At 44.2% G+C, this 16,956-nt stretch overlaps 1 protein-coding gene across 3 annotated transcripts; it reads right to left on the reverse strand.

Moving 5' to 3' along the window:
- Positions 1–1,343: 1,343 nt before the first annotated feature.
- On the reverse strand, positions 1,344–16,826 carry LOC147131713 (uncharacterized). 3 transcript variants are annotated; one of them, XM_086014853.1, is made up of 2 exons: positions 16,632–16,826; positions 1,344–1,934 (listed from the first exon to the last, which is right to left on the reverse strand). In XM_086014853.1, the coding sequence occupies exons 1-2, from the start codon at positions 16,708–16,710 to the stop codon at positions 1,411–1,413; spliced, it is 603 nt and encodes a 200-aa protein (XP_085870979.1). In that variant the 5' UTR covers positions 16,711–16,826; the 3' UTR covers positions 1,344–1,410. The 3 variants fall into 3 exon arrangements, with proteins under 3 accessions (XP_085870979.1, XP_085870978.1, XP_085870977.1); XM_086014852.1 differs by having other exon boundaries at positions 1,344–2,080; XM_086014851.1 differs by lacking the exon at positions 16,632–16,826 and adding an exon at positions 8,487–16,615 and having other exon boundaries at positions 1,344–2,080.
- Positions 16,827–16,956: the final 130 nt, after the last annotated feature.

Consider the following 16,956-nt stretch of genomic DNA (forward strand, 5'->3'; position numbering starts at 1 on the left):
AAGGCAGCAATGACGTAGATTTTACTGAATAAATATAGTTGGTCGTGACAAGATATTGTGTTATACATTTTTTTAGTTGACTATTTTACCAGTTTGGGGAAGATTTTTTTTTTTTTAACTTACTAGGATAAAGTGAATTGTACATCCACTACAGTAAGTAACTGTGTCACTCATTGTCAGAACGTGTGCAGAGAGCACAAACAATGTTATTGAGCAGAGGTGTAACCATTTTTTAGACTATATTCGCAGCCGGGAGTTAGTTGTGCGTGATTCTTTTTTGCTTCCTGGGGGAGCGTAACAGAAAATAGAAGTGCAACGATTATTGGATTGACAACTAATAAATGATCACATTGATAATTATTTTTGATAATGTTTAGATACCTTTCTGAATTTAAAATTGTCCAAATTAGACTTTCATCTCAACAGCGAATATTCTTCAATTTCTGTCATCCATCATGAAAGCAAATTTGTGTCATCATAAAACATGCTGCATTTTGGACAACAATGGACATTTTTGCCTATTTTCTGAGAGGGGGCTGGCCGGAGGAGGGACACCGTCAGACCGGAAGGTTGGGCTTAGGGTTATTCAGGCTATGGGAAATTCTCACACCGGATAAATTCTTCAAAGGCATTTTTTGCGAGGTGAAATCCTATGTTGCAATTTAGGAAGCACCAGCTGGACAACACTTTCACAGCGAAATTCTTATGTTTAAAAAAAATAAAAAATAAAAAATAAAATAAAAGAGATCTAGTATCCATCTATCATATAAAAGAGACCTATTATCTATTTACCGTGATAATTTCAGGGAAATACATTCTTTAAAGCTTTGATGCTCTTGACTTAAAAAATAAAATTGTATTTCGTATTTATTTTTTGGGGGATGCAAGAGGCACAACTTCTATCGGCTGTACCCGCATGTGATAAAGGTGGAGATCTAATCGATGATGTGGTGCCACAATGGTGATTGACCTACTTCACCAAAAGATGTCACCCTGCAGCTTTATCTTTGCATTATCTATTAAGTGTTGCCACTCTGCATCAATTGCAGCCTGATCATCCTGGAAGGATGATCCCCATTTGTGACCCCTTCAAGGTTTCGCAATTTTCTCAGATCAGGCGTTTTGAGTTTTTCCTTGCCCTCCTGGGGGGTTAAGATGTTGTCATGGTCTTTTTAAAGCCCTTTGAGACTTTTTTCATTTAATATATTTGACTAAACTTTTTGAATGTGCCTTTTTAAAATAGTCAATTGTACACAGGGCTTTTGTAAACATTAACTATGGCGTATGACGTTGGACCTACAAGGTTAAATATCAAAAACAAGAACATAGTACTGAATCTTAAATGATTGTGTCCATCTCACCTTTAATTGTCATTTCATGAATACTCCAGCACAATGTACACATAGTGGTTCAGTCTAGTGTCAATCTTAAAATGTCATAAATTTGCAGTGTGGGACTCTGGAGCGCTGCCGGGAGCTGGGACTCTGGAGCGCTGCCGGGAGCTGGGACTCTGGAGCGCTGCCGGGAGCTGGGACTCTGGAGCGCTGCCGGGAGCTGGGACTCTGGAGCGCTGCCGGGAGCTGGGACTCTGGAGCGCTGCCGGGAGCTGGGACTCTGGAGCGCTGCCGGGAGCTGGGACTCTGGAGCGCTGCCGGGAGCTGGGACTCTGGAGCGCTGCCGGGAGCTGGGACTCTGGAGCGCTGCCGGGAGCTGGGACTCTGGAGCGCTGCCGGGAGCTGGGACTCTGGAGCGCTGCCGGGAGCTGGGACTCTGGAGCGCTGCCGGGAGCTGGGACTCTGGAGCGCTGCCGGGAGCTGGGACTCTGGAGCGCTGCCGGGAGCTGGGACTCTGGAGCGCTGCCGGGAGCTGGGACTCTGGAGCGCTGCCGGGAGCTGGGACTCTGGAGCGCTGCCGGGAGCTGGGACTCTGGAGCGCTGCCGGGAGCGGAGAGATACTGACACTCTTACCACGACGTTCTGCTCGTGTTCCAAGCAGGTTAATTGTCCCAACGTTGACTCCAAAGATGAGGCAAAGCTGACCAAGCTGCTGGACAACATCAGATGCTCAAGATGGGTCTCGTCTATTGGGCAAGATATCAGAATGTCTTTGGACAAAGGCATTTCATCATGAGCAAACGTAAGAGAAGAGTGTCAAGAGCAGCTTTGAGGATATTCATTTTAACATAACCTGAAAAACACTTTCAAGGGGCACGGCCATTTTGTTAATAACTTGAGAAAAAGGATCAAGTTGAGGTCCAAAGGACAGGAAAGGCTCGTAGAGTTGATACCGAAAAACAACCAGTAAATGAGACTGAGAAAGAGCGGGATAAAGTTTGAGGTGGGTCCTTGGAACTGGAATGACCTCCGACACTCTAACCCACGCAGCTCTGCTTGTGTTCTAGGCACGCCAATTGTTCCTAATGTTGACTCAGCCTACCCCTCCTGCCCAAAAAACAAAAAGGAACCACAATATTTTCACCCAATCAGACAAGACAATGCCGTGACCAAGCACTACTGACAAGGTAAAGATGAGTTTGCAACTGAACAAACCAATTAGGACAAGATGATTCTTAATGACATGAAATAAGACAGGATCAAGGACAGAGCGTTAAGGTTTGGACTGTGGTTTTGAAGTTCAGAGTGTGCCACAATGGCGGACCGGTGAGATTTTCATCAGGATTGGTCAATAGAGGGAAAACTATTGAGTCACTCAAGAAGGATGGTGGTGTCTAAATCCTTGTCAAGAATGGCAGTGCAGAATCCACTGTCATTGAGAGGTCGATTTTTTAAGCACGGCTGTCTATGTACAGTGTGAGGATGGAAAACATACCAGAGTTCTTCAAAAATGGTTGGTGAAAAGGTGAAAGAGGAGCATCAAGATTTTGGATACAAATGTGGTGGAGAACAGGCAAAATTTATCAAGGTTTCTGGGATAAACAACTGAGTGCTGGAATCACTCAAGCTCATGGGACAAGACTGATGTGTTGAAAAAAGATGACAAGGAGGCTAGGCATAGAGCTGAGATTACAGTCAATCCATCAACAAGGTTGAAAGGAACCAAAACTCTAGCTTTAGGTTCAAGTTATCCATCTCGTTTTGCCATGACTCATCACTGAATGTCATAAAAGCTCTGCACTAAGAATTTTTCTTTATTTAGCAAGCATGAATTTTTTACAGTCGTGAAAAGCTTAAAGTAGGGGTCCAAAGACTGGCAAGATTTGCCATGTTGATGCCAGAGAAAGTAGCAAACATGGCGATCAAAAAGAACCGAGTCCTTGGAAATGGAGAGGTACTGACACTCTTAACCAAAAAGTTCTGCTCATGATCCAAGCAGATTAATTGTTCCTAATATTGACTCAGTCACCATAATGAGGTCCACTATGAAGAGTTTTGTAGTTGGATGGCAAAGTGTTAGAGAGAAAGACGTGATAGCCAAGGGACTTAACTTTGCCATCTCAACAACAACTCCTCATGGCGGGCCTTATCACAGCAGAGTCAGCCGTTAGGACAACTAACCGTCTGAAGCAGAGGCAGAAGATCTCAGGGCAATCGTGTCAGCACCTCTCAAGTGTCCAAGTACCTCTGTGCAAGATCATACAATCCCAAAGGGTCAAAAGACCACAACATCCCAATCCTAACCCAACATGGGAAATAACACCAAAGACTAGGCAAAGCTGAATATGTTGCTGGACAACATCAGATGCTCAAGATGGATCTCATCTATTGGGCAAGATATCACAATGTCTTTGTAGAAAGGCATTTCATCAGGATGAGCTAATGTAAGAGACGAGTGTCAAGAACAGCTTTGAGGATATATTCATCCTAATCCTGAAAAACTTTCAGGGGGCACGGCCATTTCGTTAATAACTGATCAAGTTGCGGTCCAAAGGACAGGAAAGGCTCGTAGGGTTAACACTCCAAAAAAAAGCCAGTGAATGAGACTGAGAAAGAGCGGGATAAAGTTTGAGGTGGGTCCTTGGAACTGTTAAGACATCGATACTCTTAACCCACGCTGTTCTGCTTGTGTTCTAGGCAAGCCAATTGTTCCTAATGTTGACTCAACTTACCCCTTCTGCCCATAAAACAAAAAGGAACCACAATATTTTCACTCAATCAGACAAGACAATGCAGTGAACAAGCACTACTGGCAAAGGAAAGATGAATTTGCAACTGAACAGATGCAAACTGTTCGTTGGATTACAACCAATGGATATCACATGAGAACACCTCTATACGTTAGAAAAGGAAGCCAAATCCCAAAGAGAATGGGAATGAGAAGCATCAAGACGGATGCACGGTGGAGAACAGACAAATGTTGAAGGTTTCTGGAACAAACAGTGCTGGAATCACTAGAGCTGATGGGACACGCACAGGGATGTGTTATAAAAGGATGAATGAACTAGGCCTGGAGGTGAGGTTACAGCCAATCCATCCAGCAACAAGGTTTAAGGAACCAAAACATGAGGTTTAGATGCAAGTAACCCATCTCATTTTGCCATGACTCATCACCAAATGTCATGAAAGCTTTGCACGAGTGGATCTTTTTTGCAAGCACAAACTTTGACATTAACGTGAAAAGCTTACATTTAGGGTCGAAAGACAGGGATGGTTTGTCATGACGCCAAAGAAAGTCGTAAACATGGCGATGCCAAAGAAGGGCCAGATAAAGTAGTAGCCCGAGTCCTTGGAACCGGAGAGATACTGACACTTACCAAGAAGTTCTGCTCGTGTTCCAAGCAGGTTAATTGTTCCCAACGTTGACTCAGTCACTGTAATGAGGTCCACTATGAAGAGTTTTGTAGTTGGATGGCAAAGTGTTAGAGAGAAAGACATGATAGCCAAGGGACTTAACTTTGCCATCTCAACAACAACTCCTCATAGCGGGCCTTATCGCAGCAGAGTCAGCCATTAGGACACCCAACCGTCTGAAGCAGAGGCAGAAGATCTCAGGGCAATCGTGTCAGCACCTTTCAAGTGTCCAAGTACCTCTTGTGCAAGATCATACGATCCCAAAGGGTCAAACGACCACAACATCCCAATCCTAACTCAACATGGGACATAACACCAAAGATGAGGCAAAGATGACCAATCTGCTGGACAAAATCAGATTCTCAAGATGGATCTCATCTATTGGGCAAGATATCAGAATGTCTTTGGAGAAAGGCATTTCATCAAGATGAGGTAATGTAAGAGAAGAGTGTCAAGAACAGCTTTGAGGATATATTCATTTTAACATACCCTGAAAAACACTTTCAAGTAGCACGGCCATTTCGTTAATAACTTGAGAAAAAGGATCAAGTTAAGGTCCAAAGGACAGGAAAGGCTCGTAGGGTTGACACCGAAAAACAACCAGTAAATGAGACTGAGAAAGGGCGGGATAGTTTGAGGTGGGTCCTTGGAACTGGAATGACATCCGACACTCTAAACCCACGCAGCTCTGCTTGTGTTCTAGGCACGCCAATTGTTCCTAATGTTGACACAGCATACCCCTCCTGCCCCCCAAAAAAAAAGAACCCACTTTTTTAACCCAATCAGACAAGACAATGCCGTGACCAATCACTACTGACAAGGTAAAGATGAGTTTACAACTGAACAACAGACGCAAAATGTTCGTTGGATCAAAACCAGTGGATGTCACATGAGAACACCTCTATAAATTAGAAAAGGAGGAAGCCGAATCCCAACGTGATTCTTAATGACATGTAATAAGACAGGATCAAGGACAGAGTGTTAAGGTTTGGACTGTGGTTTAAAAGTTCAGAGTGTGCCACAATGGCAGACCGGTGATTTTCATCAGGATTGGTCAATGGCGGGAAAACTATTGAGTCACTCAAGAAGGATGGTGGAGTCTAAATCATGGTCAAGAATGGCAGTCCAAAATCCACTGTCATTGAAAGGTCTTTTTTTTTTTAAGCAGAGCTGTCTATGTACAGTGTGATGATGGAAAACATACCAGAGTTCTTCAAATATGGTTGGTGAAAAGGTGACTAAGGGGCATCAAGATTTTGGATACAAATGTGTTGGAGAACAGGCAAAGGTTGTCAAGGTTTCTGGGATTAACAACTGAGTGCTGGAATCACCAAGGCTGATGGGACAAGCACGGATGTGTTTAAAAAAAAAAAAAAAAAAAAAAAAAAGGATGACAAGGAGGCTAGGCATAGAGCTGAGATTACAGTCAATCCATCCAGCAACAAGGTTGAAAGGAACCAAAATTCTAGGTTTAGGTTCAAGTAATCCATCTCGTTTTTCCATAACTCATCACTAAATGTCATGAAAGATTTGCACTAAGAATTTTCTTTATTTAGCAAGCATGAATTTTTTTACAATAACGTGAAAAGCTTAAAGCAGGGGTCCAAAGACGGGCAAGATTTGCCATGTTGATGCCAGAGAAAGTAGCAAACATGGCGATGAAAAAGAACCAGATAGTTATAGCCGAGTCCTTGGAAATGGAGATACTGACACTCTTAACCAAAAAGTTCTGCTCGTGATCCAAGCAGATTAATTGTTCCCAACGTTGACTCAGTCACCGTAATGAGGTCCACTATGAAGAGTGTTCTAGTTGGATGGCAAAGTGTTAGAGAGAAAGACGTGATAGCCAAGGGACTTAACTTTGCCATCTCAACAACAACTCCTCATGGCAGGCCTCATCACAGCAGAGTCAGCCATTAGGACAACTAACCGTCTGAAACAGAGGCAGAAGATCTCAGGGCAATCGTGTCAGCACCTCTCAAGTGTCCAAGTACCTCTGTGCAAGATCATACAATCCCAAAGGGTCAAAAGACCACAACATCCCAATCCTAACCCAACATGGGTAATAACACCAAAGACTAGGCAAAGCTGAATATGTTGCTGGACAACATCAGATGCTCAAGATGGATCTCATCTATTGGGCAAGATATCACAATGTCTTTGTAGACAGGGATTTCATCAGGATGAGCTAATGTAAGAGACGAGTGTCAAGAACTATAGAGTCACTCAAGAAGGATGGCGGTGTCTAAATCCTTGTCAAGAATGGCAGTCCAGAATCCGCTGTCATTGAGTGGTCATTGTTTCAAGCAGAGCTGTCTATGTACAGTGTGATGGATGGAAAACATAGCCAGAGTTCTTAAAAAATGGTTGGTGAAAAGGGGAATGAGAAGCATCAAGACGTTGGAGGACAGGCAAATGTTGAAGGTTTCTGGGACAAACAGTGCTGGAATCACTAGAGCTGATGGGACAAGCACAGGTATGTATTATCAAAGAATGACAAGGAGGCTAGGCATGGAGATGAGGTTACAGCCAATCCATCCAGCAACAAGGTTTAAGGAACCAAAACATGAGGTTTAGATACAAGTAACCCATCTCATTTTGCCATGACTCATCAGCAAATGACATGAAAGCTTTGCACGAGTGGATTTTTTGCAAGCACAAATTTTGACATTAACGTGAAAAGCTTACATTAAGGGTCGAAAGACGGGCATGGTTTGTCATGACGCCAAACAAAGTCGTAAACATGGCGATGCCAAAGAAGGGCCAAATAAAGTAGTAGCCCGAGTCCTTGGAACCGGAGAGATACTGACACTCTTACCAAGAAGTTCTGCTTGTGTTCCAAGCAGGTTAATTGTTCCCAACGTTGACTGTAATGAGGTCCACTATGAAGAGTTTTTTAGTTGGATGGCAAAGTGTTAGAGAGAAAGACGTGATAGCCAAGGGACTTAACTTTGCCATCCCAACAACAACAACTCCTCATGGCAGGCCTCATCACAGCAGAGTCAGCCATTAGGACAACTAACCGTCTGAAAGAGAGGCAGAAGATCTCAGGGCAATCGTGTCAGCACCTCTCAAGTGTCCAAGTACCTCTGTGCAAGATCATACAATCCCAAAGGGTCAAAGACTGCAACATCCCAATCCTAACCCAACATGGGACATAAAGGTTGAGGCAAAGCTGACCAAGCTGCTGGAAAACATCAGACGCTCAAGATGGATCTCGTCTAGTACAGCTTTGAGGATATATTCATCTTTAAATGTCCTGAAGAACACTAATTGGGCGCAGATGTGTTAGCAAGGGACTTAACTTTGCCAAAGCACAACTCCATAGAGTCAGCCAGCAGAGACAACCCCACCTAAAGCACGGGTAGAAGAGCTCAAAAGAAGGTCATTAGCAATTTCTTCCAGGGCCGAAGTACATCCCTATAACGGCAGAAGAATGGTGACCCTCAACACTACAAATGTCAGGACAAAGTCAACTGCTACTGGGCGTCAACAAAGGCATAAAAGAGGCAAAAAAGTGTCATGCAGTTGATACAAGCACATTCAAATGAAAATGGGATTCCTGACATATTTCATGACATCAAATGTTGGCAACTACTTACCAGGATGTTGCCAAGAAACAAATTCAGCACAACCAGGCTTCAAGCTACTACAATATGAACTACTCAGTTAAGACACATGCACGAATAAGTGGGTCATTGTAACGGCACTGCAGCAGTGGATGCAAATGTCACTTACCTATTGCTGATATGTCAAAGGTGATCTTGCATTTCAAATGAGCAGATTTAAATTCAACATATCCTGCAAGTAGGACAGAGTCAAGCATTTTCAAAATTTCTCTTCAGTGGCAGATTTAGCCCAAACAAATTAACTGAGAAACGTGAATGCAGCATGCTTTGGCAATAATGGAATCACAGTATGAGGAAAATTATAATTTGCATAGCTAATGAGGATACAGACAAGCAACCAATATGCTCAGAATCTGTATTGTTACAAAGTGCCGAGTGCAAATCAAGTGCGCAGCAGAGGAAATGTCACTTACCTTCTAGCCGACACTCTGAGGAACTTGGTGCTCCAAATTCGCATTGATTAAAGTCGAAGCCATCATGCACGTTTCAACAATCACATGTACACGCATGAGTAAAAATACATTTATACAAAGAGGAAATAAGCACAGACATCCAAGTAAATTAAACATTGCAGGAAACTTTTGCACTGCATAAACTTTCCCTGGTGGGTGTGTCCCTGAAGTAAGTCACAACAACAATAAAGCTTCAACTAGGTACAAGACCAATTGAGATCTTTTACAAGATACACCTAACCCAAGGCGGTAGCAAGTCAAAATTTTAACTGAGTATACATCACATGAATACCGCGTGCAAATGCTGAATATTTGACATTGAACTCTTTGGTACTCGAGAGCTTATGACACTCATCCGGAGCCATTCCGCCGCTGCTTCAGGCAGGCGCTTGTTCCCAATTGCTGCATTGAAGTCCGCAATGAGGAGAGTGGCATGATGATGAAGTTAAGTCCCTTGGCTAACACATCTTTCTCTCTAACACTTCGCCATCAAACTTCAACTCCCCACAGCGGCCCTCACGAGTCAGCTCTCAGGAACAACCACCTCCTTAAAGCAGGAGCAGAACAGTTGAGGTGAAGTGTCGGCAGGTCTCCAATGCCAAAAAGACCCTTCCGACCTTACAGAGAAAGGAAAGCCACGACAACCCGAAAGGCGCACCGCAGCGTCACAATTCTATCAGCATCCAAAAGACGATGCGTGGCGAGCCCCAACACCACGCGCTGCAATGCAAAGCCGAATCTACAGAAGAGCAAGTCATTGACAGTCATGCGTATCATCGCCTGTACCCCGGGGAGGCAACACTTGCAAGGGGGTGCAAAAGTAGGTATACAGCAGTATCACATTGGTGAAATTAGTTAGATGGGTTCTTTTTTTCCTGCTTTCTTAAACAGTCTTGTATAGTTTTCTTTTTTTTTTTTTTATCTCTTACAACTGCATATCTCCGTTTGCCACCCCCTTGTACAATTACAGTAGACCATTTTCAATAACTTGAAGAAACGCTGAACAGAAATGTCGACGATATTGCTGGAGCTGGGCTGATTTGCTCAGAATGTCGACACTTCAAAAGAAAAGAGAAATAGTTGGTTAGACAAGTGTTCTATAATCACAAGTATGCATTGGAAATGAATTTGGGCTAGCTGGCAGTATAACAATCGGACTGTAATGTCTACAAGATGGATCAAATTACAAGGCACGTTTAGCGTGACTTTTCTGCATTAACTGCTACTATGCCCTTGGCTATTGTGTGCTGCGAGACTTAAAAAGGGAGCAAGCAATACTTACCAACAGCTTGTCATGGCCATCTTCAGAGTCTGACGGCGACCCCGTTGGGCGAGTGACGTCACGCAGGCACCGGTTCAAAATAGGCGGGTGGCCAGCGGGCGGGCCCAGCTCACCAAAATATTCCATTTTCTGCATCTTTCGAGGCCTTTTCATTGCGTTGTTTGACCAAAGTATTCGTTGGAACCTTATTCTTTGTACTTGTAGTCCTTAAGACAGTTGTTAGTGTATGGGACATGAAAAAAGTTTACCCTAAGTTTAACTGTATACAGACATGCTGAGCGTGAAACTCCCATCACGTTTGGGTACAATTTTAAGACAAAGATGTTTGTCTTACAAAAAAAAAAAATCTTCAACATATTACCCATCTGAAAAGTTTAAAACATGCTTAAGCATTTCAATTAAGTTAGGGGTTTGACTTATTTAATCTTGACACGACAGTAGAGTAGTCAGTTTGACCTTGAGTCTGTGGTGCTGACAATCACCAAGCATCAACCCCGGTTTGCTGATAGAATCCTAATGTTGTGGTTGTCCTTTAGGGGACTGCCCTCGTGATAGTAAGGTCAGAAAGAAGTCTTTGGCACGCGAGAGTTTCTGACACTCGCCCTGAGCCATTCTGCCAGCGCTTCAGGCAGGGGTTGTTCCCAATGGCGACTGTTGCTGCATTGAAGTCCGCAGTGAGCAGCGCGGCATGATGATGAAGTTAAGTCCCTTGGCTAACACGTCTTTCTCTCCAACACTTCACCATCAAACCACAACTTCCCATAGTGGACCTCATCACATCACGAGTCCGGCATCAGGAATAACCACCGTCTCAAAGCAGAGGCAGAACAGTTCAAGGCAAGTGCCAGCAGGTCTCCAGTGCCAAAGGGCTACCTTCAAACCTTACTGAGAATGAAAAGCCACAAACAGACTGAAGGAGCAGCTTCGCAGCGCTATCAGCATACAAAGGATGATGCGCGGCAAGACCCAACACCGCGCGCTACAAGGCAAAGCCGAGTGCTCAACCGGGACGACGACAGAAAGACTAACCAGAAAGCCAACAGGTCCGAATGTCTGACGGAGGTCTTTGGCACTCGACGGCTTCCGACACTTCTCCGCCCGTCAGTTATTTTTCTTGAACGCGTGACATTTATTTACCCGTAGGACCAGAAAAGCCACTGAAGGTACACAGTGGAGTCGGGCATGTACATGTCCACATGCTGGCTGTGGCAGTGTTGCCCTCCATTGGCGCACTGGGAAAACGCAGCCCATCGACATTGACAACGCAAGTCTCAGCTGCTTGGGGACGTGCAGACTTGGTCGCCATCTTTAAGTCACCGGCGATCTCTTCAAATCACTTGAAATTAGGGAACTGTACGGCGCCAATCAATTTGTAACGCGTCGAAATCTTTTGCGATTTTGACACTGATCGTTAGAAACCGACACGCAATTATGATAGACACCTAGGCAATTTTATAAGCGGGGCTTTTATGGCCTACTACATTTTAAAGGGATGGTCAAATGCTATTTTTACTTAAGATGACCAAAAAAAAACCCTAAATAAATGACCTTGACCTGAATTACTTTGTGTTTCTTGCCATCACTGACAACAAATATTCAAAAATTCTATTATGACCTTATTTGAGACATGTTTTAAAAGTCAAAATTGAAATATAGGCTAATGTATTTTGGCTTCATATTTTTATATCTGACTGCCGGGGAGTAGTGCTTCAACGCACATCACTGATCGCTCGAGGGAGACACCCACCAGAAAGAAATGCATGTGACACTGATAAACAACAAAGCACCAAAAATTGCTGAGCAATATTCTCTACCAACAGTGACATCTAGTGGAGAAACATTTTAAGACATTTGAATTAAGCAGATTACAATTTGTTGCATTTAAGGCCAAAGTACAATCATACAATATTTGTATCCAATGGCAGCGTTAACTAAAGTTATGCGGGAAACTACACTGAATTAGGCGCATGCACAGAAACTGTAGCTGAGAAATGTGAATGCGGCCTATTTTGCCAAGAATGGAATCGCCGTATGAGCAAACATTTCATTGACAGCTAATTAGGAGCAAGAAAATGCACGGTCTTGTTACAAACTGGCTAATACAAATGGAGTACACAGCAGATGAAATGGCACTCACCTTTTTGCCGAGACTCAGAGGAACTCAAGTTGAACCATCTTGCACATCCAACGTTTCAACAATCTCATGCACAAGTACAAGCAAACGTACACAATAACCACACATCTGACGAAATGACATTTTTCCACGGCATAAATTGATCTGATGGGTGTGTCTCTGAAGAAGGTCACCACAATTTTTAGACCTGAAATGCAAAATGCGGCGGTCTTCTCCCTTTTTTGTAGCTTCAAGACATTCGACGGTCCTGCGTCCACTGCGGCAATCCCTCTTGAGCCTCGACAACGTTCAGCCCAGCAGTCCGTTTTGCCTGGAGTCTGCGGCGTTGAGAATCGCCAAGCATCAACCGTGGTCTGCTGAAAGAATTTGGATAACATGGCAGTCCTTTACGGGCCGCTCAGCTTTCCTCTCTTGCTAGTAAGGTCAAAAAGAACTCTTTGGTACTCCAGAGCTTATGACTCTCATCCTGAGCCATTCCGCCGCTGCTTCAGGCAGGCGCTTGTTCCCAATTGCTGCATTGAAGTCCGCAATGAGGAGAGTGGCATGATGATGAAGTTAAGTCCCTTGGCTAACACGTCTTTCTCTCTAACACTTCGCCATCAAACCTCAACTCCCCACAGCGGCCCTCACGAGTCAGCTCTCAGGAACAACCACCTCCTTAAAGCAGGAGCAGAACAGTCGAGGTGAAGTGTCGGCAGGTCTCCAATGCCAAGAAGACCCTTCCGACCTTACAGAGAAAGGAAAGCCACGACAACCCGAGAGGAGCACCGCAGCATCGCAATTCTATCAGCATCCAAAAGACGATGCGTGGCGAGACCCAACACCACGCGCTGCAAGGCAAAGCGGGATCGGAATCTACAGAAGAGCAAGTCGTTGACAGTCTCACGTATCGCCTGTACCCCGGGGAGGCAACACTTGCAAGGGGGTGCAAAAGTAGGTATACAGCAGTATCACAATGGTGAAATGAGTTAGATGGGGTTTTTTCTGTTTTCTTAACAGTCTTGTGTAGTTTTTTTTTTATCTTATAACTGCATACCTACGTTTGCAACCCTCTTGTACAAATACAGTAGATCATTTACAATAACTTGAAGAAATGCTGAACAGAAATGTCGATGATATTGCTGGAGCTGGGCTGATTTATTCAGAGAATGTCGACACTACAAAAGAAAAGAAAAATAGTTGGTTAGACAAGTGTTCTATGATCACAAGTATGCATTGGAAACTGCTGACTAAATTTGGGTTAGATGGCGGTATAACAATCAGACTGTAATGTCTACAAAATGGATCAAATCGCGAGGCACGTTTAGCGTGACTTTTCTGCATTAACCGCTACTATGCCCTTGGCCATTGTGTGCTGCAAGACTTAAAAAGGGAGCAACCGATACTTACCGACAGCTTGTCATGGCCATCTTCAGAGTCTGACGGCGACCCCGTTGGGCAAGTGACGTCACGCAGGCACCGGGGCGGGCCCAGCTCACGAAAATATCCCATTTTCTGCATCTTTCGAGGCCTTTTCGTTGCTTTGTTTTACCAAAGTAATTGTTGGAATCTTATTCTTTGTACTTCTATTCCTTGTGTTTTGAGGGTACCATTTTTTCATGTCCCATACACTAAGTTCAACTGTATACAGACATGCTGCTGAGCGTGAAATTCCCATCACTTTTGGTTATAATTTTAAGACAGTGTTTATTGTCCAAGAAAAATCATCAACACGTTACCAATTTGAAAAGTTTAACAAAACATGTTTAAGCATTTCTATCATGTTAGGGGTTTGACTTTGTAAATTTTATTTTAAATCTTCACACCAATACTTCACCATTCACTGCAATTGAATATTGCCTCCAAATACTGTTATTGCTACCCTTGACCAGGGATAGATTTCACTGACTGCCTAAGTATTTGAACAGGAAATACAAATATGCAATAATTTGAAAGATTGGATTGAAATACAAATAAAGCACGGACCATAGAACTATAATGAAACAATTTATGTCATCATAAGTTTCTTATTTTCACTGCACTTCACATGCAGAAAACACCTAGAAGAGGGCGCCACGGTCTCACTTGCCTACCCTGACCGCACATGCCTGCAGGGAAGCTCCAACTTCCCGTGGTTGCTTCACTGGGCCTTTGCGGGAGGAGGACTCTTGTGCCCTCTATGCAGCAGGTTTGGCAGAGAAACTCTGAAGGGTTTTCTCCAAGCGCAACATAGCCATGCAATTTCAACTCGGCAGCACCCTCAGACAATTGCTTACAAGAAAGAAAGTCAATCATGACAAAAATCCTCGATTGACGGAGATTGACACCACAGTAGCGCAGTCATGTTGAGACTGTGGCGCTGACAATCAACAAGCATCAACCCCGGTTTGCTGATAGAATTTTGATAACATGGCAGTCCTTTATGGGACTGCCCAGCTTTCCTCTCTTGATAGTAAGGTCAGAAAGAAGTCTTTGGCACGCGAGAGTTTCTGACACTCGCCCTGAGCCATTCTGCCAGCGCTTCAGGCAGGGGTTGTTCCCAATGGCGACTGTTGCTGCATTGAAGTCCGCAGTGAGCAGCGCGGCATGATGATGAAGTTAAGTCCCTTGGCTAACACGTCTTTCTCTCCAACACTTCACCATCAAACCACAACTTCCCATAGTGGACCTCATCACATCACGAGTCCGGCATCAGGAATAACCACCGTCTCAAAGCAGAGACAGAACAGTTCACGCTAAGTGCCAGCAGGTCTCCAGTGCCAAAGGGCTACCTTCAAACCTTACTGAGAATGAAAAGCCACAAACAGACTGAAGGAGCAGCATCGCAGAGCTATCAGCATACAAAGGACGATGCGCGGCAAGACCCAACACCGCGCGCTACAAGGCAAAGCCGAGCGCTCACCCGGGACGACGACAGAAAGACTAACCAGAAAGCCAACAGGTCCGAATGTCTGACGGAGGTCTTTGGCACTCGACGGCTTCCGACACTTCTGTTAGTCTGTCGGATATTTTTCTTGAACGCGTGACATTTACCCGTAGGACCAGAAAAGCCACTGAAGGTACACAGTGGAGTCTGGTATGAACACTGCCACAGCCAACATGCGGCAGTGTTGCGCTCCATTGGCGCAATGGGAAGAAGCAGCCCATCGACATTGACAACGCAAGCCTCAGCTGCTTGGGGACGTGCAGACTTGGTCGCCATTTTGAAGTCTGCGGGAATCTCTTCAAATCACTTGAACTGAGGGAACTGTTCGGCGCCAATAAATTTGTAACTCGTCGAAATCTTTACCGATTTTGACATGGATTGGTTTGCTAGAAACAGACATGCAGGTATGATACAAGACACCTAGGCAATTTTAGAAATCGGGGCCGTCATGGGCATATTACATTTTAAGAGACGATCAAATGCTATTTATACTTAAAAAGAAAAACAATGAACTTGACCGGAAATAATCGCGAGTGAAAGTTTAGTTGGACTCACCGACGGACGGTCCTTTAAAATTAGAAGCGAACCGGCCCATAGACGGGTACTGTTTTTTCCCCCCTTGGAACGACGTACGACGGAAGGGTACCCACGCTGCAGACTGATAACGAATAACGGACGCTCAATTTGTAGTCAAATGACCAGCTGTGCTGATAACCTCCACACACAAAGCAGCAAAAATTGATGAACTCAAAATTTTGTGCCAACAATGACATTTAGGGCGGAAACATTAAGACACCAATTCAAGCAGCTTAAGTAAACGGACAAAGGACGTGCGCCAAAATATACCTGAAACGGGGCTTGTCGCATCAGCACCTCAACAATGATTTTCAAAGTGTGCTACGATTACCACGAGTGAGGCGTAGGCTCTCACTGGAGGCATGCAATCAACAACTGAATTCATTCTCCAATTTTGCATAATGTTACAGTGGTTTCCATTTTTATACATTTGAATTAAGTGCAGTACAATTCAGTTGCATTTAATTTCAAAGCACAATAATTGACTACTTTGCATTTAATCACTTAGATTTTAGTTTTCAAACATTTAGGTAAATTGTTGCATTAAGTTCTTTGTGGTCTGTCTGTGTTTTTTTTTTTTTTTTTTTTTTTTGAGGTCCTGGCAGAGTTTGCTCCTCGGTCCCCAATTAACCAGATTGGCTCCCTTTTGATACTACAGCCAGCTGGCGAATTATGGACTTAAAAGACTCAAACGAGCATCAAATCAGATCAAACACACACATATGACAATACTGCACATACAAAACATAAAAGTAGTTGGAATGACATTTGGGCAGGTACGCACACAATCGTTTCATTTCATTTCAGTTCATTGGGCAACGACGCAGACTCAAAAGCTGTCGCACTTGTGCGTCCGTGTCAAGAAAGTCCGTTTGTTTGTCCGTTTTGAAAGCGCTTGTACTTACGTGAGCCGCCCCCCTCAACGTTGAAGCGAACCTTGATCCAGCCATGAACCCCACAAAAAGCGAACGTTGATCCAGCCATGAACCCCACAAAAAGCGAACGTTGATCCAGCCATGAACCCCACAAGGCAGCCAGCTTGGGTACGCGCACGCCTCGCGTTTCCGTGGCGTGTCGCAGCTGGCAGCAGCTGCAACGCATCTCTCATTAATAGCCGAGCCGCCCTGTTTGCCCCTCCTCCTGCCTGACGTCATTCTGGCCTGTAGGAGGCCCAACCCCAATCCCCACACTTGCACCCTACGGGTTTTCACGGGGTGGCCATGTTTTCAC

This window comes from Filicampus tigris, chromosome 18 (assembly GCF_054856515.1).
Source record: "Filicampus tigris isolate MCC_2025a chromosome 18, RoL_Ftig_1.0, whole genome shotgun sequence".
In the NCBI taxonomy this organism is placed as follows: domain Eukaryota; kingdom Metazoa; phylum Chordata; class Actinopteri; order Syngnathiformes; family Syngnathidae; genus Filicampus; species Filicampus tigris.

Excerpts from the sequence above, each read along its gene's own strand:
- LOC147131713 (XM_086014851.1), bottom strand. The coding sequence starts at position 8,574 with ATGCTTGACTCTGTCCTACTTGCAGGATATGTTGAATTTAAATCTGCT. Across the intron at positions 2,081-8,486 it reads CTTTGACATATCAGCAATAG|ACGAGACCCATCTTGAGCAT; the intron begins GTAAGTGACATT and ends CTTGCCCAATAG.